Below are 26,730 nucleotides of genomic sequence, written 5' to 3'. Positions count from 1 at the left end.
GGATCCATTCAAACAATATAGTTAATACAAATCACATGCTACCTAGACTTGTTTTGGGGGCCTCAGACACACACACACACACACACACACACACACACACACACACACACACACACACACACACACACACACACACACACACACACACTTGCAATCGTATTCCTTCCAATCTTCCACATTATTTTTTTATAACACTGATTCATGACTTCTTTCTTTCTCGAACAGTCCAGACTCTCCTTGCGCCCCCCCCCCCCCCCCCCCCCCCCCACACACACCTTTTCTCCAGCACTTGTAGTCATCTTCCTGTGTAATCCTCTCAAAAAACCCATATGAAAACTTCATTGGTTGACCAGACATAATCCTCAGTGAACTCTAAGTACCTGAATATTTTTGATTGTAAGAGAAGGAAAGCCGATGGAAAAAAAAGCTACCCGTGCTCTGCTGCCAGACATTTGGATTCAGAGTATAACATAATCCAGCAGCTATTTGAAGTAAATCTTTGGCCAGTGTGGCTTAAATAATTAATCTGCAGACATAATATATGACGACACTTCATGATTAGCTATTAATAAACCCTTTAACGAGATTTTATCTCTATCCTTAAGTGTTTCACAGCAATTCTTCATAGTCAGGGATAACATACTGCACAGAAACAAGTATTTTCTTATTTTTTTTCTTGTTTAATATTTTATTATCTAGAAAATATAAGCTTCCTGTACTTTTCATTTTACTTAAAATTGCTGAGTTGAAGATGTTCCACTATTTTGATTCCTGGAGAAATTATGGCGATACCAGATAGGAGCTGAAATGATAAGCGCTGGGTTACTACTATTTTACTCTGGTGGTGAACTGACTTTCTAATTATTTATTGCATAATGCTCTTTGAAACAACAGATCCTTTCATGTTGGCAGTTAATAACGGCCTGCAGCGGTTCAGGAAGTGGGGTCAGAATAACCCTTCCTACCAGATGACAGCTCCATATGCCCACCAGTGTCCGGGCACTTCAATGTACATGTCATTAAGGCTCTGGTGGTTATTTTATGTTGATAATTACTAAAATAATCTCTAGAGGACTCTTGCATCTAGCAGAAATAGTCATTTTTTTCAAGTACAGATCAAGGAACCATAAATGTCCAATTTCTAATGGAAAATGGTTGACTTACCTGCAATAAATGAGAAAGTTGCTGATGACACATGTGTCAGCAGTTCTTAATTATGCAACAACACACTCAACTGACAGACTGTCATCAGTTAATCTGCTTAAAAACACCAACTGGGGGCTTCTACTGTATGTTACATCCACTGAGTGTTAGGTCCACAATGCTGGTTGAATGAATACTACAGTGTAATCACCCTGACACACATCCGGTGGAGGAAGAAATACCCAGAGCTAAACTCAAGTACAAATAGCGATACTGAAGAGTAGAAATACACGCAACAATACATACTGTATACATCAGATCTTTATACAGTTAGATCTTGATGCTTATTTTTGATAATGGTGAATTTTATTTGATAGTTTACCTCCTGTACACAACTACAGTGGATTTTAAAGCAAACAATCAAGATGTGATTGACCTGCAGTGTTTCAATATTAATTCAAGCTTTTCAGAAAAATTTGGAATTAGTGTTTTTTAGGAATTACAACCCCCTTTACACATCATTCCATATTTTCAGAGGGTCAAAAGTAATTGGATAATTCATGGACAAGCAGTTTCATGACCAGGCAAATCCTTTTTCCTTGTTTAGCTGATTCCAAGTGTTGAACTTGCTCTGTGCATCTTTTCATTTGAATTCTCAAGTTAAGATTCAAGAGAAAGAGGTTTCCAGCACTGCACACATAGCTGCTATTTAAACCTCACAAGGACTGTCAGTCATTGATGGTAATTTACATTTGTTAGATAAGCATCATAATCTTTTTTACATGAATAAAACGATAAGAAAAGACAAGAGAGTTTATCTATCTGCAATTCTTTATTATTTGATTATTGAATGGATATTGAGTGCATGTTGTCACTGTTTTAGATTAATCAGGATGACTGCAAATTATAAACATTACATCAGCCACACAAAAACAATGTTTTCCAGTATTTATAGGATTTTATAGGGACCGGTCATTATACAAAATCTACTGTATACATTGTAGAGTAGAATTGTTGTCTTTCAAATTCCACCAACTAATATTTAAGATTTGAAAGGACTTCATTTATTTCATTCATTGCATTTTCCCAGGAAAGTCTCTTGGAGGCATTTCTAAACACCTGCCAGTCCACAGTAATCAGTTCAATTAGTTGTACATAACGATAAGTTATTCGAATGTGTCACCGCTTTGCCAAGTACTGGTAAAAAATCCAAACTGTCACCCTCAGATGAGAGCAAACTGAGGGTACCAACAAGAATAAAGCCCTTGCTCCAAACTCAACACCTTCGATCTTGACTAAAATTTGGATCTGCCCAATTAATACGTCAAATGACTTCAGGAGAAAAGTTTAATTGTATGGTCAGACGAGACAAAGATTGAGCTATTTTGGCACAGTCACAAATACACATCAAAACTGATTTTGGAATCAATAAATTAGGCTAACAATAAACTTCTGAAACAGCCTTCCCAAAGCCCTGACCTCAACCCTACTGAACATTTGTGGACTGTGCATAAAATCCATTCGTGCCAGGAACCCAACTAATTAAAATGAACTCTACCAATTCTGCCAAGAAGAGTGATCAAATATTAAACCACAATTATACAGAAGCTTGTTTATGGCTGCTAAAAGCATCTGGTTGAGGTGCAACTTGCTAAAGGACCAAATAGTAGTCGGGGTGTGTGTATGCGGATTGGAGAAAAATAAAAGTACTTTGAAACGTGGGCACCAAATTCTTGTTTTCTGACTCCAATGACTCCATCTGGGAAAATGAACAGTTCTAAGAAATAATTAAAAGCCCAGAATTATCATGGCATTCATGTCCATGATGAGTGTGAATGATTTGTGACCACAAATGTATTTTATGTTGTAACATAAAACAGAAAAATGATTTGTTAAAGTAGTCCTCATCTTTAAAAACATATCCTTTTTAAAACAACTTTTATATTAAATTCTGAAGCACTCTGCTGTTTTCCAAAAGTTTACGTGTGTTATACATTTTAGCATTTCATATTACGAGTATCAACAGTTGGTAAAAGAAAACCATAAGAATGTGGTACGTGGTTTCTGAAACCTACTTAAAAAAAATAGTCATTTTATAATAACCAGTATGGTACTGTGTATTGTTCAATGTTGTGCTTAAACAATGGTGTATTTTACATAAACATCAAAGTAAAAACAAATTTCATGATATGCAGAAGTCAAATGGATGAAGTGAAATGTTCCTTGAACATTAATTCATAGAGCACTCTGGACCAGACATGAATTCGCCTCAGTAAATAACACTGATTTATTCAGTTCTTGGTGATATTGTATTGTTATAGCAAACTTTAGATGCTGGCGTGGAGGAAAGAAGCATGTTTAGTCGATCTACAGGCAGAGTGTTGTGGGGGCTGTGAATTCAAGAATGGTCCTCTTTTTTTAGAGGATTAATGCACTTCCATCCTGGTGAGAGAGATCACTCACAACCCTGCAACACATGATGGGATATCAGTGGCCTGAATGCGCTTTCATATTTCATTAACAGGCACCATAAAGATTAAGAAACTGAATGTCAGACTGTGATGTCTCTTTTTTAGCTGAATTAATCTATTTAAGAGCCTTTCATCTTCAACCAGATAGCAAAATAGGCAACTAGTAAGGAGAAAATGCTCTGATTGCTGTCTGCAAGGACATTTGCACTATAAGCAAAGTGAAAAATGATTAAAATATCCCAGGCTGCTGTAGCAGAGTCTGTAAAAGAATAAATAGTCATATTTGCTCTGTGCATCACTTGCTCTGCAGGAGTGTTTGCATTAAAACTAACTGGATTAACATGAATGGATGGATATGTTTAATTCTGAACTCAAAATTAAAACAAATCACATTTGAATTGAGTGACAGAGAAATTCATGTGGTTACAGAAGTAGCCAAGCCCAAAGTTTCTGCTGTTGTGTATGGAACTGTATATTATTAAACAGCACAATAAACTAATGCTGATCTCCCAAAGTCCATTAGGAGGTACTTGTTATTTCATATGTTTATTTTGTAATGTGACAATCATTTTAGAAATACAACTGCAGACACAACGGGGAGCAGAACAGGTGCAATGGCTACCACTGCTCAAGACACACAAAATGCACAGACACTCACAAACATCTATGTACCTGCGAGAAACCACAAGGACAGAATGCATGTAATTATTGCATGCTCAGTTTATTTGGACTTGTTCTCAATTTGAGGCACATCAATCTTTTCCCCGGTGATTAACTGCCAAATGCCACCTCTGTAGTTCTCATTTCCCAGTGCGTACAGGAGGGCATTGAAGGTGGGAGTAGTCTTAGCCAGGATAGGCGCGATCTGCAGAGACAGGACCCAAATATTATGGTCAATTAGATTTTTCTTAGCAGAAATATTAGGAAATAATTTGTGTTGTTTATTCATGTTTTGGACTCTACATGGCGCTTTGCATGTCTTCTGTAACAAAGGGCAGAATTCTTTAAATTCAAGGAACAAATGTTTTATATTAAATATGTACATTTGAACTACATGCAAAAACAAGCAGCTAAGCTAAGCTGTATTTCTTTAATGCATTACTAAGTGGAGTCAGAAAAACTTTGTGCCAAAGTATGTAATGATAGTTGTTACCATTCTGAGCTTAGGTGAGACAAGGTTTGCATTCTCCACAGCAGCATAGAAAGCCAGGATCCCATAGGGCCCCCAGCAGAACAGCATAGTCTTCAGAGGAGTGTTGGGGTTGAACTGTGGAGGGGAAACAATAGGTAGTGGAGGGAGGATTAATGTGCAAAGGAATGAAAAGTGGGAAAAAGAGAGGATAAGAACAAAAATGATTAGCAAACCACAAAGAGTGAAGGTGAGAAAAAGGCTTTGTGTCATGAGGTTGTCTGCTTGGAGGCAAGTCACATGCCCTGGTGAAAACGAGTTTGTGCTAAGATCATCAATGCTAAGCTACAAAACAAAAACACTGAGTGGGTGAATGAGAGGGCAGGTCTGTGTAATCCAAGGCTGAAAGCAGACATTATTCAGTTCACACATACAAAGCAGCACTGACAAATTTACATATAGTTTTCACAATTCCTATCTATAAATAGCTTTAGTTTTCTTAACATCGTTTCACTGACACTATATTACCTTAAAAAAAAAGATTTTTGACCTCACAGAACTGAACACTTTTGCTTACTGTGCATACAAATGTCTATTTGTCACTTTTTGGTCATTTAATTGTATAGTAACTTTTTGGGTTACTGTGTGCACAGATTGAGTTTAGATTTACTCTGTTCACAGAGCTCCACAAATGTATGCTACACATAAGAAATGATGAAAAACCGGGGTTTATGTTTGATTTAAAAGTGGGATGAAAAACATATGATTTCATTGTGAAGCACTTTGTGATATTTATCTTGAAGGATGTTTTATAAATAAATATTTACTTACTTATTTAATAGGCTATTATTACACACTCAGTTTGTACTGCCTGGGAAACAGACCGTCCATAGGGAAACCAGACAGTGAGTCCTTAAAGACCCATTGTAAAAGGAAAGTCCGAACACTTTTTTTCTAAAAAATTTAATTTGATAGCTGGGGTCGAGATAAAAAAAAGTGTTAAATTTCAGTAAAACACATTTCTGTATGCACCAAAGCAGCTTTAAAAAATTCTCCATAATGATTTCACACATTTCAAGCAGCACCCAACTAACTGGGCTACCATCACAACCAGCTGCCTCTTATAAAGACATATAAGTTCTTGTTTTGCTCCTGATTTGTGATATAGTAATCTTTTGAAAACAGGTGCCAAGCAATCAGAGTACATTAGTGATTTTCAAATATTTTGTGGGCTTTCATTTTTTGTATGAAAGCAGGTTTAAACTTTAGGCTCTATGAGGACGATGTTGGCAGTGCAATCTAGGTGAACTGCTACCAATTTGGTAGAATTGAATGAACTGACTTTCAAATGGGAACATTACATTAGCTAAACCTCTATAAACAATTTGTTTTTGAGGCCATTTTATCAAATGTGTGTTTGTGAAAGACCGTCCTACACTGAGTGTTAATGTTATCTCAGTAAAATGAGCTTGCTTCTAATTTCATGAGGTAAATAAAATAGTTTTGTTTATAGAGGATTGTTTAATTTATCCCCAGAGAAAGATGAAGACTCCAAAATGCTCGAAATAAAGAAGTGATAACAATCAGACCAAGTCAGACAAGAATAGACAAAATTCTCTGTGTTTAATGATACTTTATCAAAATAAAGCCATATGCACTGTAGTGCTTTTGCTGGACATTAGCCTGATTTAAGCTTATAAAAATCCCATCCGTCCATCTATTTTCTGTATCACCCCTGACAGTGGGTGACACACAGAATACACACTAGGCAGGCTGCCAGACAAATTACAGGGCTAACACAGAGCCAGCCATTCATGCTCACATCCACACCTACATCAAATTTAGACTCACCAATTAACTTAACATTCGTCTCTTTGGCCCATGGGAGGAAATCAGAGTACCCAGAGAGAACCCACAAAAGCACAGGGAGAACATGTAAACACTGCACAGTACCACAAAGTCTCTATTATTAAAGCTAAAAAGACGGAAAAAATATTGCTGACTTAAACAGGCTGTACTTTAAATAACAGCAAATATACTAAGCTTACAAAAAACTAAATAAAATTGTCCCAACAGCTATAATGGAACTATAGCTAAGAAACTGTGATCTGTCTGAGCTGTGGAAGAGTACACAAAGTCACTGTCTGTTAAATCCTGATCAGGCACTTACTGCTGTTGTGCCTGGCAGATAAATCTGTGGCTCACAAACTACTGTTTTCTGTCTTTTTCTAATACAAACAAACCAAAAGAAAAAAAACCCCTCAATGACATACGAGTCCACTTAAAGTCAAAATGTCCAAGTGTTCTAGCACCATGGTGAATCTGTGTGGTGCTGAGACTGTGAAAAGAATCTCCGAACTCCATCCACATATATCGGGGATTCCCTACATACTTATATTTAATCATCTGTAAGTAGCTGAAAAGAAACACTGACATTTGCTTATGCTTGAACCTTTCCAGAAGGGATAATGATCAGCTCTGTAAAACTGATTACACATTTACAAGATGGAGTTTTCTTTTAGATAACCCCAAATTATTTGTGACCATTTTCTCTCCTTAATTTAGGTTGTGTCACATTCCTAGGCGTTGTTCTGCTTCCAAGTTTTAATGCAGACTTTCCCCCTTTTCTAATAATTTGACTGTAAACTGTTTGATTATTACATAATTACTGTTCTCTGGTAGAAATGGACCGATCCAAATATTAGTATCGGTATTGGTCAGATACTGACGTAAATTGGATCGGATATCGGAGAGAAATAAAAAATGTAATCGATCCATTAAATATAAAAAAAAGCACCTCACAAAACTTGCGACAAGGCATAACTTGGATCATTAACCGTGGCAGCAGTATGCCTCAGGTGATAGAGCGGCTGTGTGTATAGCCTACCAATCTGGCATTTCATCTCCGAGGAAGTTATCCCAGAGAGAAGTAAAGCAAGTGTGTAAGTTCATCTCTGAATGTTTGTAAAGCATTCCCGCGTTAAGCTTTACAGCCGATATATGGAGCGACTGTCTCTTCTCTCTCCCTCCCTCTCCTGCTGCTACTTCAATCATGAAATCATGAAACTGATCAATGATCAGCTGATCGGCTTTTCTGTGGCGAGTCCATCTCTCTTGCTTGTCTATCGCTCACTTCGCGCCAGAAAGAGGAAACCAGCGGCTGAACAACAGCAGCACGTTTAAGCTTGATCAGCTGTTGTTAGAATTTATTTATTATTACTTTCTACACCAGGATCCTTTTCTACGCAGCTGACGGCTGGTAACTGTGCAGGGGCGGATCTAGCAAAGTTTAGCCAGGGGGGCCGATAGGGCATGAACAGGGAAAGGGGGCACAAAGACATACTTTTCTTTCTTATTCTCATTTAAAATGTCCAGCTTTTAATAAATAATTATCTGAATCTTACAACCAAAGTTTTAATCTGATGTAAAATTTATAGAAGTCCATTACTGTATATCGTAACTATTAAGTCTAATATACCCTAGTAAGCTATAGTACTTTTTCCTTTGGGAAGATACCATCTGTGCAGTCTGCAGTTCTGTTGAAGAAAGATGTTGAATCTATTTAATTATTCTTGAAAAATAATTGATTTCTGTGCATTTTTTCCCCACACTGCATCAAATTAAAGTTGATTACATCAATTAAGCATCATGAGGTGGAGGGTGGGTGGTTCCCTATTTTTATTTTTTTTTTTGCTGGGAGTTTTAGAACCCTATTAGTTAGGTTGCTTACTCTTTAAAATACCAGAATAGGAAGGATGGAGTAGGTTTAAGTTTATTAGATTGATCAGTATTGCTGAACTATGAAATATTTTGGGTGTAGTGTATTTTTTGCATACAGGTATAACAGAATAGCTTTAGTTTTTGTTTGTTTTTAAACTTGAGTATGAACTTATACAAAAAGCAGCAAGATATTTAAAAAAACAGTTTTATTGATTAAAAAACACACTATATCAGATTCATATCGGTATCAGCAGATATCCAAATTTATGATATCGGTATTGGACATGAAAAAGTGGTATCGTGCCATCTCTATTCTCTGGTGGAGTACTGGGTGTATCTACTGGGCAGTTTGTGTTTGTAATCAGTGTCCCTCCAGCCAGCTCGGATGACTGTAAGTAATGAGCTTATGCAACACAAAGCGGGTCACCTGCATAGAGAGCCTTTACAAGGACTACATATTTTAGAGGATTTATGCATCTGTTCTTATAAATGTCAGATTCTTTGATTTTGGAGTAATTCCCAAAATTCAGTTAAACTTGTTTGGATTTGTTCTGTATGCGTTTCTTGCTACTCCAAAGTGAATCTGGATATCAGTGCAATCTACAACACCTTTTTCCCCAGCAAAAGACATCTTCTTCTAATCTTATGTTGCTAAAGTTTGTGCATAATTTAATTTACTGAACTTACTCTGGGGTTTCCTGTCTTCTTGAATTTCTGTGCAATGGATTGGTAAGAAGACATGACGACAAACACCTGGATACCCATGTTGAAGATGCTCATTGGAACCAAGTAGGACACGTAGTTTCTATGGACAGAGACACACACAGCAGGTTAAAAAAAGTGAAAATAACATATATTTATCTTGCAAGCACTGTGCAGAAATTATGTTTGTATATGGTACCTGTCTCCCTTGCTGTAGTCCAGTGTGCAGCAAGTCCTGAGGGGCTCGTAGTCGTACTCTCCCCAGCCAATGAGGGGCATGGCGGACCAGAAGGCAGTGAACAGCCACACAAACACAGCCAGAGTGATGGCACTGCTCCACTGCAGCTTTGTCCCTGGGAAGAACAATATTCTTTATGACTAGTCTAAACACCAGCAACACAATGAATGCATACTCAAGTAGGCTACTGATTTTGTTTCTGTTTTAAATGTCACACTGCTGCTAAGAAACAAATGTGCATTCTTAGCTAAACTAATATCTTAACTAGAGCTGCTTGTTTGCAACAGTTATAACAGAGTTAACAACAGTGTAATAAACCCTGCACTAACCAAGGGACATTTGAGTTGAGTCATTTCCTCTTGCCCATGTACCCTGGTAATGATGTTTAAAAATAAGGTGTAGGACTTATTGTTAACACTCAAGCCTTCCAGGTTGCAGTTTTAGTACAGAGGTGTCAGCCTGTGTTATAGCAACTGTTCAGGTTGCTATTTATTTGCATATTGTCTCATTATTTTGTCTGTAGAAAATTTAAAGACAGCAGTGTACTTGGCTGATTTATGTGCACATTTGTGCAACATAGGAGAGGAAAAGTTGACTGCATTTGGTATCATCAGCCAGATATTGACTTACTGGTGCAGTACTGGTGATATCTGTCCCAGGCAACAGCAGCTACAAAGTGGATGCTGGCAAGAGCTGTCATGAAGCCCTGGAAACCATGAGTCTGGCATCCATCAGAGCCATAAGGCCAATACCTAAAGACAGAGGATGTATTCAAAGTTGACTGACACAAGAAACCCCTTAAGCACCAATTTTAGTAAAATACATAAACAAATCACTAGTATAACATTTAATCCATGAACTGGTGAACACTGAGAGCAACGTGTCTCATTTCCTGATTGCAGTTTGAATATGCTCTGTACTGACCCTCTTCACTGTACAGCCTTAATTGGACCACTCTACATCGATTATACAGCTCTGTACAGATGATTCGTCACAACAGGTGGCCAGCAGTAGCCTATTGTCACCGGCATTATTTTCTCATTACATTTCATCCCACCCACATGCGGATGGACCTCGATGTCCATTATGAAAGGGGTGGTTACATCACTCACCTCAGAAAGCTGGAGAAAGCGGCGATCGTGGCGTTCATGGAGATGCCAATATCAGCCATTGCTAAACTGAATACTAGGAAATTGCTGGGAGTCCTCAGTTCTCTCACTTTGAGGAAAGCAAGCATTGTGACCGCATTTAGAAAGAAGCCCAGCAGACCTTTGGGGAAGGGGAACAAAAAACGCACACAATGCAAATCAGCGCGCACAGCGATGCTTACTGCGAAATAGCTCACACCTCAGGCGAAATTCGTCGCATTCATTTTTATTTTATTTTGTTTTTAGACCATAAGTAAGCATTATTTTGCAAGTTTACAGAGAAACGGGTCCGTGTCAGTGACCGGGAGGAGACATGTCCTGGCGTAGGTTAATGGCAAACACAGCAGGCAAAGTCCTCGTAGTATTTGGCTGAATTCCAAGACATAACTTACCCTCCACAAGCAGACAAGATCCCAGGGAAAACACATCAAACTCGGAGAAGCCCTCCGGTAAAGGGTACGAAGAAACCATCCTGAAGCCTGGTTTGACACACCAAAGTGCAGCTGTCACAGACTCCTCTCGTTCCGCTTGTTTACGATGCCCCTCGGTGTGACCGAAGAGAGCCGGCTTTTAAAGGGGCATTTCACGTGAATGCTTGCAGTTTATTATGTAAAGCCTCTCTGTCGCCCCAATCCGCGCAGGAATGTCTTAATGAACGCGGAACGTAACCCTTAATGCGCATTTACGCGCCGCAACAATAAAGCCTTCTATTAATTGCACAATAAGCCTTTGTGTTGTGGTGTCCCGGTGAGGATGCAGCGGCTGCTGAAGTTAAACGACGAGACTCGGGTTTGACCGAGTCCACAGCCGTATATATACACAGGTTTGCTTCATGGAGGCACAACAAGTGTTTGCAAAACAATGCCCCTGCCAATCAGAACCACACCTGCATTCCCCATGCATCAGTGTTTAGATTTAAAACTGAAAAGCCTAAAAAGTACAACTGAAGCCATAATACTAAAAATACACAGTGATAAATGTCTGTGGGCATTTGCTATTATCTGCATTCATACACATTATTCAAAATTAAGATTAAGATTAAGACTACCGTTTTCACACCAGTGCTTTGCAGCCTGTGTGTGCAATGTGTTGCAATTCAGTAAAGCTATCTTAACCAATTATTTATTGGAAGCACTCTACAGCGGAGCCATGCCAGTGCTGCTGTTCTGTATCTCTGTTTATAATTTTTTGTTCTTGTGTGCAAAGAATCAAAGATTTTGATCAACAGACTGACATCAAGTGGTTAAATCAGCTGTGCAAGGTGCCTAAAATGATAGAGGATAAAAACAAAAACTGGACCAGCATAAAAAACAAACAAACAATATAGCACACAGTGGGTTTGTGTGCTTCAAGACAAAAACTTGTGAACACTAACAGTCAAGTTCAGATTTTTCTTTATTGATCAACATTTGTGGAAATTACATGAAATCATGCTATTGTCCCTAGACTTCTGTGGATTCCTCAGGTTTCAATATAGGGAGAGGGGACAGAGATCTCTCCAAGTCTCATAAGGATCAAGAATCTGGATAAATTCAGATGGTAATGTAAAAAAAACGTGCTACTTACTGAAAAAACTCATAATGATTAACAGTCACGGCAGGGCTCAAATAAACATGCTACATTTGAGGCAAAGAAAAAAAAGCAAACATCACAGTGGATTATGACCATTTCGGAAGTGTTTTTCTGTGGTAATAAATAGGGACGTCTCTGCGCAGCCTATCCGATTCCGGGAGGCAATACGCATCCAGATGAAACGAACGCCAGCCTTTTCGCTAATCCTTGTCTATCCTTTTTTATCTCGGGACTCATAGTAGTCTGATCACTATGGGGCAGCGAAGCGGTGGGACAGCGCCGTACGGATGACATTCCTGTAAATGAAAGAGAAAAAAAATAGTCTGATTGACTTCAGTGGGCGCAAAGTGGGCGCATGTAGGCAAATTGCGTATGCATAAAAGTTGGCCAAAATGTTCCTCGTCCTGCTGCTGGGGCTCTACGTGGCCACGGGTCAACTTTTTTCCCCAGTGAGCGCCTGCCCTTCGCAGTGCAGCTGCTTTTACCACAACCTGAGTGATGGATCAAAGGCGAGGTAAGTTGGATGCCCAAAGTGAAATGAATGTATCTTGTGTGGTATTTTTTGTGTGTTTGTTTCTTTGTTTTATTTGTTTTTTTGCACAGTGATGCATTTTGTCATCATATGAGGACAGATGTTTGCACAGAGGTGAACACGTGTACAAAAGATAATTCAGGGAGTGCATGCCGCTCCAATTTTATTTAATGCGGGATTATCTTTCAAAGGCACTTTCAGGCTTTCATCTATGCTTTTTTGTGTTTTGGTAGGACGGGGAATAAGTTTTAAAAAAAAAAATCATTATCCACATAACTTTTGCTGCTTGTGAACTTTTGAATACACATTTGTTGTCATTAATTGTCGATTTAGTTTAAAGTTTTAGTGATTCGTAAACTATGCACAAATGCAATTTGTGAAGTTAACTCAAATATTTTCCGACTTTTAGGAGCGTGATTTGCAATGATCCCGATATATCTCTCGTGCCTGTCGGGTTTCCTATTGACACCTCCAAGCTGCGGATTGAGAAGACATCCATCCAGCAGATACCCAGCGAAGCCTTCAACTACCTCTCCAGTTTGGAATTCTTGTGGATGTCTTTTAACACGCTGTCCGCCTTGAACCCGGACAGTTTCCGGGGGCTTTATAACCTGGAAGAGCTTCGGCTGGACGGGAATGCCCTTACCGCCTTTCCTTGGGAATCTCTCATGGATATGCCCAGCCTCAGACTTCTCGATTTGCACAACAACCAGCTCACTTCCCTGCCCGCGGAGGCCACCACGTACATCAAGAACCTCACCTACTTGGATCTGTCCAGCAACAGTCTGGTGACCCTACCTGCAGAAGTGCTGTCCAATTGGCTGGCTGCAAAGCCTGCACAAGGGCCAGACAGCTCCAAGATGATACTCGGTGAGAGGCAGTGCTCATCCTAACATCAAGTCTCCATTTAAATCCTTTAAAGTGCATTTTAGGTGCATTGTTTTCTTCTGAGCTTAATGAAAGTGTGCTAACTTTTTGCAAAGCAACTTTTTTTTTAATTTTTTTAAAAAGCATCTTAAGCTTACATAAGCAATATATAATTTGACAACAACAGCTGTTTCTGGTGAGTAAAAACATATTGTATAAAAAGTAACATTGGAAAAAAGTAACATCTTGTCTTTAATATGAAGGTAACAATTTCAATAATAATTTCTGAAGCTCTTATAATATTTGATATTTCATCTTTAGATTCCATATTTAATAACTAATATTAACAGGCTGTATATTGACATCTATTACATGCTTTTAGAGTGTAACATAGCAGATTTAAGATGCTTTTGTTTAAAACATTATCTCTTATAATGGGTGGATTTAAGTTACATTTTATTAAAGAAAAGAAAAAAGAAAAACACAGTTCAAATTGTATATATATAAAAATACACACAACTCTATGCACTCTGTTGGTGGAGGTGTTGTGATCAACAACGAGTCTTCTTATAATCTTCTTGTAGGGAGTGTGAAATGACAGCAAAGTTTGATCTTGATCTCTAGTCAATTTTCACCACCATCATCATCATCATCATCATCATCATCATCATTGCCATAGTCATGGCCATGATGTAGTTTATGAATTAACCCTTTAGAGCCGATCGGAGCGGAACGCTCTGTTATGCGTAACTATTTTTAAATCCCAGTAGCACTGCAACCATGTAAGCTAGCGCAAAAATTTTTTTTGCATATGAAACCGGAGGAGTTGTACTTACATCTGATGCCATCAGCTTGTCCTAGGTCACGGTTTCCTTCCACATAAAGCTTTGCAAAAACTGCATAAAAAGCGCTTGCAGGAACAAAAACATAATATTCCAGAAACACCCTTTACCGATCTGATCAGCTGTTCAAAACACTTCCTACGTTGGAATAGAGTCAGCGCGAACTTTTGCATTTCCGCCATTACCTGCCCGAAACCGGAAGTGACGTCATTTTCGCGGAAATGTAGTCTTTTTTGCGATCAGGGCCTCAGGGCCTATACTGCTCTTTTTAAAAGTTATCTTTGACTTTATGACTTTCTGTGTCGTTTCTGGGATTCTTAGGACTCATATTGCACTGCTGGAAATAGTTTATTTTGATGCATATGCTGCTTTTTTGCAAATTTGCAGTATAATATTTATTTTCATTTTTCCTGCAGTGTATAAAAATTGGTGTATTTCAAAAATAAAACTATGAAGACACTCAAAATAAATTTCCTGTGGTGGGAAACTATTTTGTGCAACTTTTTTGTATTTACAGTTTTGAGGGATAAGACTCTTAAATTTCTCTAACTACAAATATATGTTAAAAAATCAAAAACGATTTTCAATTTTTTTGTAGTTTATTGCACTTTTTTGCAATTTATGTAATTACTATGCACTTAATGAATACATATTATTAAAATCTGGGCTATAATGGTTGTATTGATGTATAGCAACTTGAAATGCTCCCAAAAATGGCTCCACAGCATGTAAAAATATAATATAAGCTCTGGCGGACTTGGTTCTATGGTAGGTCTTAAAGGGTTAAATATTAATCCTCTTACAGGATTAACATCCCTACATCCACACCAACCATCTGTAGGCTGGTCTATCACTTCGTCCACAGCTGGACACTTGTCTTCCTCCTGTAGCCTCACTTGTACCCTTGCCCTTAGGTCTCCATGACAACCCCTGGGTGTGTGACTGCCGGCTCTATGACCTGGTCCAGTTCCAGAAGTCTCCGACTCTTTCAGTGGCTTTCATCGACACGAGACTTCGATGTTCAGCTCCGGAGAGCGTGTCGGGGGTCCTGTTCAGCGACGCAGAGCTTCGCCGCTGTCAGCTTCCACGTATCCACACAGCTGTGGCACGAGTAAGGAGCGCTGTTGGAAACAATGTGCTGCTCCGGTGTGGGACCATTGGCGTCCCCATCCCAGACTTGACATGGCGCAGGGCAGATGGACGAGCCCTCAATGGAACAGGTGAGTCAGCAGCTATTTGGATAGATGAGATAAGATGATTTTGTGTGCTCTGTATTGCTGCTGTTAATTAAATAGAGAGCCACGAGTGGAGTTAGTAAGTCTGAGTGACATCTATTGCCAACACAGTGAGTTACGCAACACTGATCATCAATGCAACATTGTGTAATCACCAGCTTGTTGTCTCTTTTCACATTTGTCAAAGGGGACGTCTCCGGTGTCAAATTACTTTATTTTTTTTTAAATCGTTCTTCTGTTGTTATTTTATAACTGTGTTATTCCATCTCTGCCACTACAGTCCAGCAGGAAACCTCAAAGGAAGGAATCACCTGGTCAATCCTCAGTGTACCAGCAGTGTCCTACCGTGATTCAGGTAAATTCATCTGCAAGGCCACTAACTACGCAGGGAATGCAGAGGCTGTCATTTCCCTCGTTGTCTCCAACTCGCCAAAACCAGAGGGGAACCAAACCAACAATGACAAGAAGCCCAAAATCAAAAAACCAAACCAAATGGGCAAAGCTGCCTACCAGGAGAAACTGGTGGCCAGATATGTGGCTCCAACCTCTGCTCCTTCATCCTTGCCGGCCCTGGATCCTGGCCTCCTGCCTGGTGTTGGGCCTGATCCTGGACTATCCAGTTACAGCCTGACTGAAGGAGCCACCCCAGGGCCTGCCACCTCCCCCAACTCAGATGCACTGCTGGATCTGGAAAAGACTAATCTAAGTAACTTGGCAGCTAACGCCTCATCGTTACAGCAGGACCCGGACAGAGTGGTCCGCTCAGTAAAAGTTGTAGGGGACACAGACAATACAATTTCTCTAAACTGGAGAGCCCCTAAAGCCAAAAACACAACAGCATTTAGTGTGCTCTATGCAGTGTTTGGAGAGAGGGACATGAGAAAGATCAATGTTGGAGCTGGGCAGAACCGTGTAACCATCGATGGTTTGGTGCCCAGGACCAAGTACATTGCTTGTGTGTGTGTGAAGGGTCTGATCCCCAAGAAGGAGCAGTGTGTCATATTCTCCACTGATGAAGCAGCTAGTGCTACTGGTACCCAGAAGCTGATTAATGTTATTGTGATCACAGTGGCCTGTATCATTGCAGTCCCGCTCACTGTTATTGTATGCTGCGGGGCGCTGAAGAGACGCATTCAGAAGTACTGGGGAAAGAAATCAAAAGACATCCAAGATTCATATGTTACATTTGAAACACTCTCACCCGGCACAAAGGCCAAAGGGCTCGAGGGTGAGTATTTGAACAGACTGAATCCTGAGGAGTCCAACCGGCTGCTGTCAGCCCGCTCCAGCCTGGACTCCGAGGCCACAGCTAAAATAGAGGGACAGCCTAATGAGTACTTCTGCTGACGTCATGCTCCAGCTCCGGCTCCTGCTCCACGTCATCTTCCCCGCACTCACCCACACTCACGTCACAGTCCAAACCCCAAAACTCGTTCACATGCCCACCGGCACCCTCATCCCCATCTCAACCCACATCCGTATCCCCAGCATTACCCATATTCTTCCCCTCAGCAGCATCCTGACGTCAGTCCCCCTGTAACGCGCTCCCATACACCCCCTCCCATCCCTCCTCGCTGGATAATGCCACCAACTCCACCGCCACAGAGAGCCAACTTCTATCAACGGACTTTTGCACGCTGCACAATAATGGAAATATCAGTTTAAAGAATTTGGGAAACTGCGTAGATCTGGAAAATTTCATGTTTCTTGCAGATGTAGTGAAACTCACTGGACTGTTACACGCATATTCATCCATTAATATTAAACTGCAAGCGCGCTCATGCTTTTATGTCTAAAAGAATGTTTTTTATCACTAAGCCTGTAAGAAGAAAACATGATGCATGAAGTGAAAGAGCACAGCAAACACTAAAGTTTTATTCCACCTCACGTGCACGGCCCAGCGAGGAAACCTCTCCAATCCAATTTAATTTAAAGGGAAGTCAATGGTAGACAATCCATTGTTTATATCATATATGTATGTGTATGATTTGTAAATACTTTATCAGATTATGTACACATATACATATGCAGTTAATTCTGTGCCTCTGTATATATCTGTCATATGTTCTGAGAGAAGATATACACATAGGCATGGTTCATTTCTCTGGTGAATGGAGAGAAGCTGGAGCTGGAGAGAAGTACTGAAGGACTGAACTATGACACAATGTAAATAGGGTGGAGATGGTGCAAAAAGGAAATGTTAAATCATTTATATTCCCCCAATGAGGCACATACTTAAAATCTTTCCATGTGACTATTTTGTGCCACCTAGAGGCATCATTACCCCATTAAAAGTGGATCTGTTCGTTCCAATGATACTTACCTATTTGAATATAGTTAAATAAACTTTTATACTGCATGTACTTGAGTGATATTGTGTGTTCTTATAACTCTACTTCACCTCACAATAATAATCAGTCTCCATACTTTGGTTCTGAGATACTATGGGTCTCTGTAATCTTCACTTACAAAGTTCATTAAAAAATATTTTGTTTATATATCTGCATATTTAATCTCTTGGACAATATCAAACTTTGAACTATTTATAGTTTACTAATCAGAATATAGAGCTATCTAAAAGGCACAGTGGGTCAGACCTAGTGACACTAAGTGTTAATTGTGCGTGTCTTGCCCAAGATTTAAATGTCACTTCTTCCTGCACTGTACGTCAGGGATTAAGCTTAATAGGCTTCTCTGGTCTGCCGCACTCGGCATGTCTGGAGCACGAATGTAGCCCTCAAATTCAGGATCTTTTTTTTTTTTTTGTGGACTATGGACATAATTTGTTACCTGCTTGTTATAGCTTTAATAAACATTCAGGCTTGTGAAACTTTTTCTCAGTGTTTACGCGGGTGCAGCTGTGTAGAAGACCGACATGGAAGGTAAGAACTGGTTTCAAGTAGTTCAGTCCTCCTGGCGATTTCTGTTTTATTTATATGTCTGTGGGTGTATACGAGTCAGTGATACAGAATATAGTTATAATACATAGTTATATAGTTATTTGCCTCCAGAAGGTAACATTTGTTTTTTGACGGATCCTAGCAGTCAGTCAGATATTACAATAAATAATAACATCATCATATAAACTCTTTCTTTTAATCTTAGGTCATTAATATGTATGGAGGAGAGAGCATTTGGGGCTATACCACAAGACCTTCCACATGAGTTGACAAAAATACGAATTGAAAAGTCTCAGTTTACTGAAATACCCAGAGGGGCTTTCTCAAAAACGTTGACATTGGAGAACTTGTGGTTGAACTTTAATGAAATCACACTGATAAACTCAAAGGGTCTGGAGGGTTTGAGGAACTTAACCGAGCTCCGTTTGCAAGGCAATAAGCTACGTTCAGTACCATGGACAGCATTCGAGGACACGCCGGCTCTCAAGATCCTGGATCTGAAGCACAACCAGCTGGACGTCCTACCGGAGCATGCGTTAAGGTTTTTGCCAGGTCTGACTTACTTAGACTTATCCTTCAATCGTCTTACGGTGATATCGAAGGAGGTCTTCCAAAACTGGCCTCTCTACCAAAAATTACAGAACATGGAGGAGCGGGAGGCGACAACATCTGGGCCAAACGTCGTCCTGGCACTCCACGACAATGCCTGGCTCTGCGATTGTCGCCTAAAGGGCTTCGTGGAGTTCATAAGGTCTCTGAGCCCTCCAATTATATTGATGAACTCCTACTTGACTTGCTCAGGGCCGGACTTTAGGGCGGGCAAGTTCTTCCATGAGATAGAGCTACAGGCATGCATGAAGCCCGAAGTCAGCACCCAATCAGCCAACATCAGCCTGCCACAGCGCGCCAACGTCACCCTGCAATGTATCGCCAAAGCAAGGCCTGACCCTTCAGTGTGGTGGACATATGGTCTGAAGATAATCAGAGGATTTCATGGTAAGAGTGTGGTGACCATAGTGTGTAATAAACTACTGCACATCTGATACTTAAACTTAAACACACATTTAATCCTCTTGATCTTAAACCTTTATTAAGATCAAGAGGATTAAAACTCAATGTATGCACATGGTGATGTAAGCACCACCAATCTCCCAATCTGCACAACACTGTCAGTGTTGATTAAGAGTCTACACTGCTGTCCATCTTGTTTGGCCACCTTGTAATTAAATAAACCGGCATGTCATTAGACTTAACTTGCTGAGAGGAGTGCTTACTGCAGATCAATCAAACAACATGCAAACTCATAATAATCACACTACTGCCCCCATTGCTATTCCACCACTATTTCTGCTGCTGACATTCATCTGTCTTAGCTCATAAGAAATATTCTCAAACATTATAACAATATTGAGCCATGCAAGTATAATAACTACAGTCTACAATGTGAGATCACAGGAGAATAATTATTATTTTAAACCTTCGATTTTGTGGATGAAGCAAAACAAACCATCCTCTATTTTGACTTGAGAACAACAAAATTGTTCAAGTTGCAAAATTCTTGGGATTTGTTATAGATGGAAATATAGTGCAGGTTACAGTAAATTGAACTTTTTAGCTCCTATCAGGGTAATGATCACTTCAGCTTAGGTTTGCACAATATATAATGAACATTAGTTGTTATTTTACTGTTTAACTGTTTAAAACAAAAAACAGACAATGTGTATCTATGACTGTCTAATAAAGTACAGGACTCTTTAATTCTATGTATGTTTGTGGAAGATCAGTTGCAGGACACTTTTGTTTAGTCTTTTTATTTAATTTTATTTAATGTTCTTTAATTTTTAAAAATATTTTACTCTGTAAGCTTGTTGTTCCCATAAAATAACAGCCCTAATGTCATCCCAGAATCTCAAGAAAGAGTGGATGATGACACCATCAGATCCCTCCTGGTGATCCCCTCTGTCCATGCAGCTGATCATGGTGTCTACACTTGCATCGCTGTCAACTTCATTGGAAACTCCTCCGTCAGCATCTTTCTAGAGGTGCGCTCTGCAGGAAGCTCCCAGTCTTCACTCCTCCCAGCTGTACCGCGGGCTGGTGATGAAAATGTCTACATCGACATCCGCATCGCCAAGCAAACAATACGGGGTATCTCCATTGAGTGGTTCGCTGCCCTAGAACGTCCCACTGAAACCTGGTTCACGATCCACTTTGGTCGTGCAGATGCTGATAAAAAAGAAATAATCTACATTGGACCTGGGATTAATTCTTACTCCATCTCAGACCTGATGCCTGCAACTAAATATGAAATTTGTGTAACCCTCAAGAATCACGCACCACGCCCAGAACAGTGCATCATCTTTGTAACAGGAAGTGACATCACTGAGATGGAACAGAGGGAGAAGCTGATACATATAGTAGTGATAGTTTTAGCCATGGTGCTGGCAGTGCCTGTAGGCATGTATGCATGCACCACTGACACCAGGTTGGCCTGTTTGGATGGTATAATGGAGAGCTGGAAGAACCGAAGGAGAGACAGAGGCTCAGCAGGAGGCATGGAAAGGGAGAGGCAGGGTACCTTCGACAGTCTGCAGGCCGCCAGTGATGAGGGCCTGGTTAATAAAGGTTCCAGTGAAGACAGGAAGGTGAGGAGGAGGTCAGAGGACAGACTGAATAAGGCCAAAGCTGACCACAGCAGACTCACAGCTGAACTATATTAAAAAACCCTCAGTTAAAACAACAACAACAGAAAACATGGCAGTGACATTGTTATAGAACAATGTCTTACTTTCTATTTTTGGAATAAATAATAGAAATACTAGCTCTACTATACTGTGAAAAAGTCTTGAGCCACCCGTTATTTCTCGATATTTGGCTTGTTTTTTCAATGTTTTTTTTTGTGTGTTAAGCCACCTAACACTGACCTGAATCAGACATACATAATAAAGACACTTGTGCCTACACATAACAAACAACTTAGTAACAAACCTATTTTAAATTCTATCTTTAGGCACTTTGTTTCGAACAGCCTGTTGCAAAAACAGATCATTTCCCCCCATTTCTTTAGTCTATGAAAAAAGCCAAAGCTAACACAGTTGGATAGACATAAAAAATATGTTTGCTTCAACAAGGTGAGTTTCAAAGTGCTATTAGTTGAAAACGTCTAGGCATGCTGTGCAGTATATGCTTTAAAAGAAAAGAAAAGACCTGACACATGCCCTGAGTGAGGCATTGGGCCCTTCAGTCGATCAGTCGATGGATCAGCAGATCTAGAGCCCAGACCTCAAATTTTTGAAGAGAACAGAGAACAGAACAAAAGGCAGCCAACATCCAAAGAAGACTGCTAAATTAAATTACAAGAAAGCTTGTCTCATAGAGTTAAAGATGCATTGAAAAGTATAGGTTTTTATTGACTTTAAAGCTTGTTAGAACTCTACAAACTCTGTTTTTGTCTTATATACTATAATTCTAAAAATTTGGGCACGTTTTAAAAGAATTGTTGCACTTTTTTCCCTTTATCCTAGCAAAACATGCAGAAATGAGGAGTGGCTCAAGATCCAGTGCTGTTAGGCTTATATTACTACAATATTCAGGGGAATGATCATATTTTCTGCCTTGCTTTAAATCTCATCTCTTCCTCTGTTCTAGGCCGAGGAGGTTGTTGCAAAGATGTGAACGATGGCCGTTATGTCAAGGATTTGCACCAGGGTAGAGGCTGTGCTGAAGTTGATTTTTTTCAGACTGAAGTATAATGCATCTCTCTTGTTATCACAATGCAGCATTTTTAACTATCAGTAATAATTCATTTTATAAATATTTGAAACAGAAAAGAAAAAGCCTTTGCCATTGATTTCAATCAGAACGATATCAAATGACTTTCTAAAGAAGACTTTTTTCCAGCTTCTCCAATGATGGATATTAGCTTCTTTATCAACTATTATGTGTTAGCACTTAAGCATTATTCTATGGATTTACATGCGTGTTAATTTTACCTCATTTTCTTCTTGTCATGTCAAAAGTGTAAGTTAGGATGGATTTTTAATTAGAAAAACAGATGGTTATTATATGAAAAAACCTCACACCTTGTAAATAGAAAATGTTCTAGTTACATTTTTTGTGTGGTAGTGCATATATACCTCAACATGTTTCATGTGTGCAGACTAAAGTGGTTGTTTTACTACATTTTCTATAAATTCTACAAAGGTTTTACATAAAGCAAGCACATATGCAGAATTAGTGTCAGTTACTATAGATTCTTACAAATACCCAGCAGAAAATATATTTTGCTTTAAAACATACTGTCTGTTGTCAGTGTCTGTTTAGCCCTTTTTATAGCTCTGCTAAAGCAGGATTATAAGGGGAAAATCTCAAAGTAGGGAGAAAACCTTTGAGTCTGGTTTTATGTAGTTTGCGGCTACCAGAAAACACAAGTTTATTTGAATCTCATTGTTTTATTATTTAAGTTGTGTGTTCCATATTTGAAGATAGGCATAGCCTTAAAGATCAAATTGCAAAAATTGCGCTTGATTGCATCTGAGTGAAATTCATTCATAGGATTAGGTTATGCAGAGAGGAAGTTTCCTTTTTGTGGATAATGTGCTGAAAGGCATTCAGTTTAGTTTTATTCATTGATTTCTTTAAATCCTATCTCAGTCACTGTACATGTACGTCACAGTTCCCGTTTTTTTTCTGTGTACACACGCAACACAGCAGCGATGTATCACACATGATCTGCACTGACCAACCCGCACAGATGGCACATCAGATATCCTTTGGCCAATGGCATTGTTCATTTGACATAATACCCAAACACTGGCATCCTCTCCAATATCCCCTCCTGCCGTCACTTTATGATCAGATCACACAAACCCTCTCCTCCAACTCCATGTGTTGTCCCCTGTGACGCAAGAAGATCAGTTCATCTCTGACGGGGTTTGCATGTATTCACTTAAGATCAGGGTTTTAAATGACTGGCTGAGATTGGCAGCTCTCATTTTCTGGAGCACAGATACATCTGCTTTCTTTCTTGTTCTGACGTCTTTATATGATTTGTGGGTGGGGGATTGATGCTGCTTTTTGTTGTAATCCTTTTCCACTGCCCATGACACAATGCAATGTAGAATTCTATAAACACACAATTTCAGCTACTTCAGCACAGAACAGCACAAGATTTTATCTTATTTTTTCCCCACTTGCCCTAATGTTGCCTAAAGCAGTGCATTATTATTACTGACCTCCGCAGTAGCAACATAAATAAAAGAAACGTTAACCCTCTACACAAAAGCCTTTTTTTCTTTTTAGTAAGGAAAACTCACATTTTATTTACCTTTTAAAACTTTTGTTGCTGCAAACATATTGTGGGTGCTTTGAACCTTTCATGCTTTCTTTTACTCTAAAGCATCAATGCTCTTTGCAACTTTCCACTCTGTAATCCTCTGTCAAATAGCCCAGTAATCCTGGCTGCCTCTTACATGTCATAATGCATGATCATTTGGGCTTTTCCTCATATTCCCCCATTTCACTCCAGAGCATTAACAGCTTGCAACATTGGAAAAAAAACGGGGGAAAAAATGTGAGTTTGGATCCTCAAAAAACTTTAAACTTTAAGTGTCCTGACCTGCAACAAAAGTGAAACCGTTTTTGTATGTGGATTTTCTTTTATTATAGTTTTGTCTCCATCGTACTGGAGGCATAAGCACGTCAAATGTGTCAGGTGAGGCTGCAAAATGTTCAGTTTCAGTCACACACATCTTGCCGGTTCAAACTAGATCAGGGCAGATGGACTTTGCGTTTTAGGCCACTATGCAATATTGTGCAAAGATGAACAAGTTGTTTTTTTGGATTAGAGAGGGTAATCTGCAAATTTCATGTTTTATGTAACTCTGAAATAGTGTGCATGTTTGCCTGATGTCTACACAAATACCCAGAGATTGGTTTAGTGTAACTTCATAATTAGTAGTGCTGACATTGACATTGAATCTGAGCAGAGCAAAAGGGCTTGTATCAGCATAATAAAGTATATTACATATTTGCAGAGTACAAATACTTTGTTACTGCACTTAAGTAGAATTTATCTGAGTAGTTTTTTAATGGAAACGTTTTTACTTTCAGCCCTACGTTTTAAACAAATATCTGCACTTTCTACTTCTAACATTTTAACTTGTTACTTTTGATTTAACATTTGAGGGGACTTATAATTTCATGTCATTGTGGGCCTTCAAACATCAAACTCATTTGAGCCTAAGCAGTAACACATTAAAGGCAATCCTGTGTATTAATCACCAGGAGATGCTGGGTAAAAAGAGATGAAAGATGCAAAAAAAACTGTGTGCCACAGTTTGGGGTTAAAGTGAGTCAGTGATTTTTTTAAAAAATTGTTTGTTTTCTGGGCGTTTTGGTGTCGGAACGACTGCAGGTGTCCACAGGTAAGCTGTGGTAGCGGTACTTCAGCATCTAGCTAGCCCTACAGAAGAAGAGTGACCATAAAGGGAGTTATATTTCGTGGCAGGTAATTTCAAATGCAGCATTTCCACCAGCTTAACAAACATCAGCAAACATACAAACTGTTTGTGTGTGACATTATTAATTTTTATATTATGCAAAATAAAATGAGGTGGGCTGACGGTGTTACTTAAAGGTTGCATGAAAATAGTCTGCAGTTTAGTCCAGGATAAACTGGTTAGTTTCCTGTACTGTGATGGATTTAAAGTGTGTGTGACTGGTGCACAGTGAGTGTGGTGCTCATGGTCAAGTTAAGTTACATAAAGAGTACTAGAGATTAATATGAACTTTAGCTGATAATGCCTAGATTCATTCATCAAATTCTATCTGCATACCAGCTGCATAGGGTGTAATATAAAGACAGCATAAACAGTGTACTGTCAATGTAGACGATGGAAATGAGCCAGGACAACTCATGAAACACCTGCTCACATCTGGTTGAATTCAGTTGTGTACATCCTCAAAGAGCAGCAGGTCAGCTAATCACAGCCTGTACATTGAGAAAATCTACTGAAGCACTCAGAAATTATTGTGAGTTGTGATTCTTTTTCCTCATACTGAGCCGTTACAGCTGATTTTAGGGTTCCCCCACCTGCTGAATCCCACTTTAAACCCTGACTGTGTTCATTTGATCATCATGTGATTAACAGAAAATAGAGCTATTTTTTATTATTTTCCTTTTTTTTTCCTGCTCATGTTCAGCTTAATGGATTCAAGCAGAGTATGTTTATTAGAATTAATATTTAGACTGAAATAAAGTTTGTATTCATATCTACTAATTTAATTTAATTATTACATGAATAAGGCACGAGGTCCAGTTAGCTTTCCATAAAAACAGGTCTAGGAGTTACTTTCTAACTTTGAGTATATTTCTGAGGCAGTACTTTTTTTTTTTTACTTTTAATTGAGTATAGAAGTTGAATCAGTACTTCAACTTTTACTGGAGTATTTTTCAACACTAGTGTCAGTACTAGTGTCTGCACAGGATGTCTGTGCTTTTGCCACCTCTGCATATTTGCAGAACATCTGGTTTAATAAAAAAAAAACAAAAAAAAAAAACAGCGCATGTGTAATATTGTTGTGTAAGGCCTTCTTCAAGCATCTCATTTTAATTCCTGTTGTTCATATTTTCATCGTGCTCCAAGACTATTAGTGCTCGAACTATGGCAATATCACAACAAATGCTGCAACATGAACATTTGCAAAGTTGAGAATAGCATTTTGAAGTATTTTTAAACACCTTCTTTGTGTTTCACCTCAGGGACAGTAGTTTAAGCAGCTTCTACTGTTACCAGAAAGTGGCAGTAGAGTACGGTTTGCAAGCTCATTAAGACGGCATTTGTCTTAAATTAATGACATCAAAGCTGTGTTTAAGTTTGTGTCAGTGCCTTCAAGGCTACTTTGGACAGGCACACCCGGTAGTGATGATACATGTCACATTAACTATGTTGCAGTCTGGATGCCTGAACAGTTAAATCAGCACGTTTATAAATACTTCAATAAGTGCCTTTTCAAATTTTACAGTTCATTGAAAAGTTAAATTTGCTGGTGAAGAAGGGGAAATACTCTACTCTAAAGTAACTCTAAATAATTGTAACCTAAATAAAGTAATCTCATCTTGCAAACTAACAAGTTAATAGAGCTGTATCTATAACATACAGCTCATAATTTGATAATATAGTTTAGGGAGAACTTTAATGTTGCTACGTGTGTTATTACTTTATTTAACT

General features: G+C 39.1%; 3 protein-coding genes across 5 annotated transcripts; 2 read left to right on the top strand and 1 right to left on the bottom strand.

Annotated features, from left to right (window-relative positions):
- Positions 1-1,971: 1,971 nt before the first annotated feature.
- rgra (retinal G protein coupled receptor a) lies at positions 1,972-11,312 on the bottom strand. 2 transcript variants are annotated; one of them, XM_086259421.1, is made up of 8 exons: positions 10,944-11,312; positions 10,516-10,672; positions 10,034-10,155; positions 9,365-9,518; positions 9,151-9,268; positions 4,768-4,881; positions 4,287-4,479; positions 1,972-3,610 (listed from the first exon to the last, which is right to left on the bottom strand). In XM_086259421.1, exons 1-7 carry the CDS (start codon positions 11,020-11,022, stop codon positions 4,336-4,338), a joined length of 888 nt encoding a protein of 295 aa, XP_086115547.1. In that variant the 5' UTR covers positions 11,023-11,312; the 3' UTR covers positions 1,972-3,610; positions 4,287-4,335. The 2 variants fall into 2 exon arrangements, with proteins under 2 accessions (XP_086115547.1, XP_086115546.1); XM_086259420.1 differs by having other exon boundaries at positions 1,972-4,479; positions 10,944-11,311.
- A 958-nt stretch (positions 11,313-12,270) lies between these two features.
- On the top strand, positions 12,271-17,965 carry lrit1a (leucine-rich repeat, immunoglobulin-like and transmembrane domains 1a). Its single transcript, XM_086259419.1, has 4 exons — positions 12,271-12,637; positions 13,065-13,525; positions 15,279-15,584; positions 15,880-17,965. Exons 1-4 carry the CDS (start codon positions 12,516-12,518, stop codon positions 16,944-16,946), a joined length of 1,956 nt encoding a protein of 651 aa, XP_086115545.1. The 5' UTR covers positions 12,271-12,515; the 3' UTR covers positions 16,947-17,965.
- A 318-nt stretch (positions 17,966-18,283) lies between these two features.
- lrit2 (leucine-rich repeat, immunoglobulin-like and transmembrane domains 2) lies at positions 18,284-26,059 on the top strand. Of its 2 annotated transcripts, none has more exons than XM_086259417.1 (4): positions 18,284-18,481; positions 18,705-19,495; positions 20,405-21,144; positions 22,148-26,059. In XM_086259417.1, exons 1-4 carry the CDS (start codon positions 18,372-18,374, stop codon positions 22,172-22,174), a joined length of 1,668 nt encoding a protein of 555 aa, XP_086115543.1. In that variant the 5' UTR covers positions 18,284-18,371; the 3' UTR covers positions 22,175-26,059. The 2 variants fall into 2 exon arrangements, with proteins under 2 accessions (XP_086115543.1, XP_086115544.1); XM_086259418.1 differs by having other exon boundaries at positions 20,405-21,155.
- Positions 26,060-26,730: the final 671 nt, after the last annotated feature.

The sequence above is a fragment of the Aulonocara sp. 'chitande type north' Nkhata Bay genome, linkage group LG13, assembly GCF_057382095.1.
Source record: "Aulonocara sp. 'chitande type north' Nkhata Bay isolate Kocher_YH1m ecotype deep benthic linkage group LG13, A_spYH_male_GT1.1, whole genome shotgun sequence".
NCBI lineage: Eukaryota > Metazoa > Chordata > Actinopteri > Cichliformes > Cichlidae > Aulonocara > Aulonocara sp. 'chitande type north' Nkhata Bay.
The sequence above is the reverse complement of the archived record's forward strand: the minus strand, read 5'-3'. Positions and strand labels throughout refer to the sequence as shown.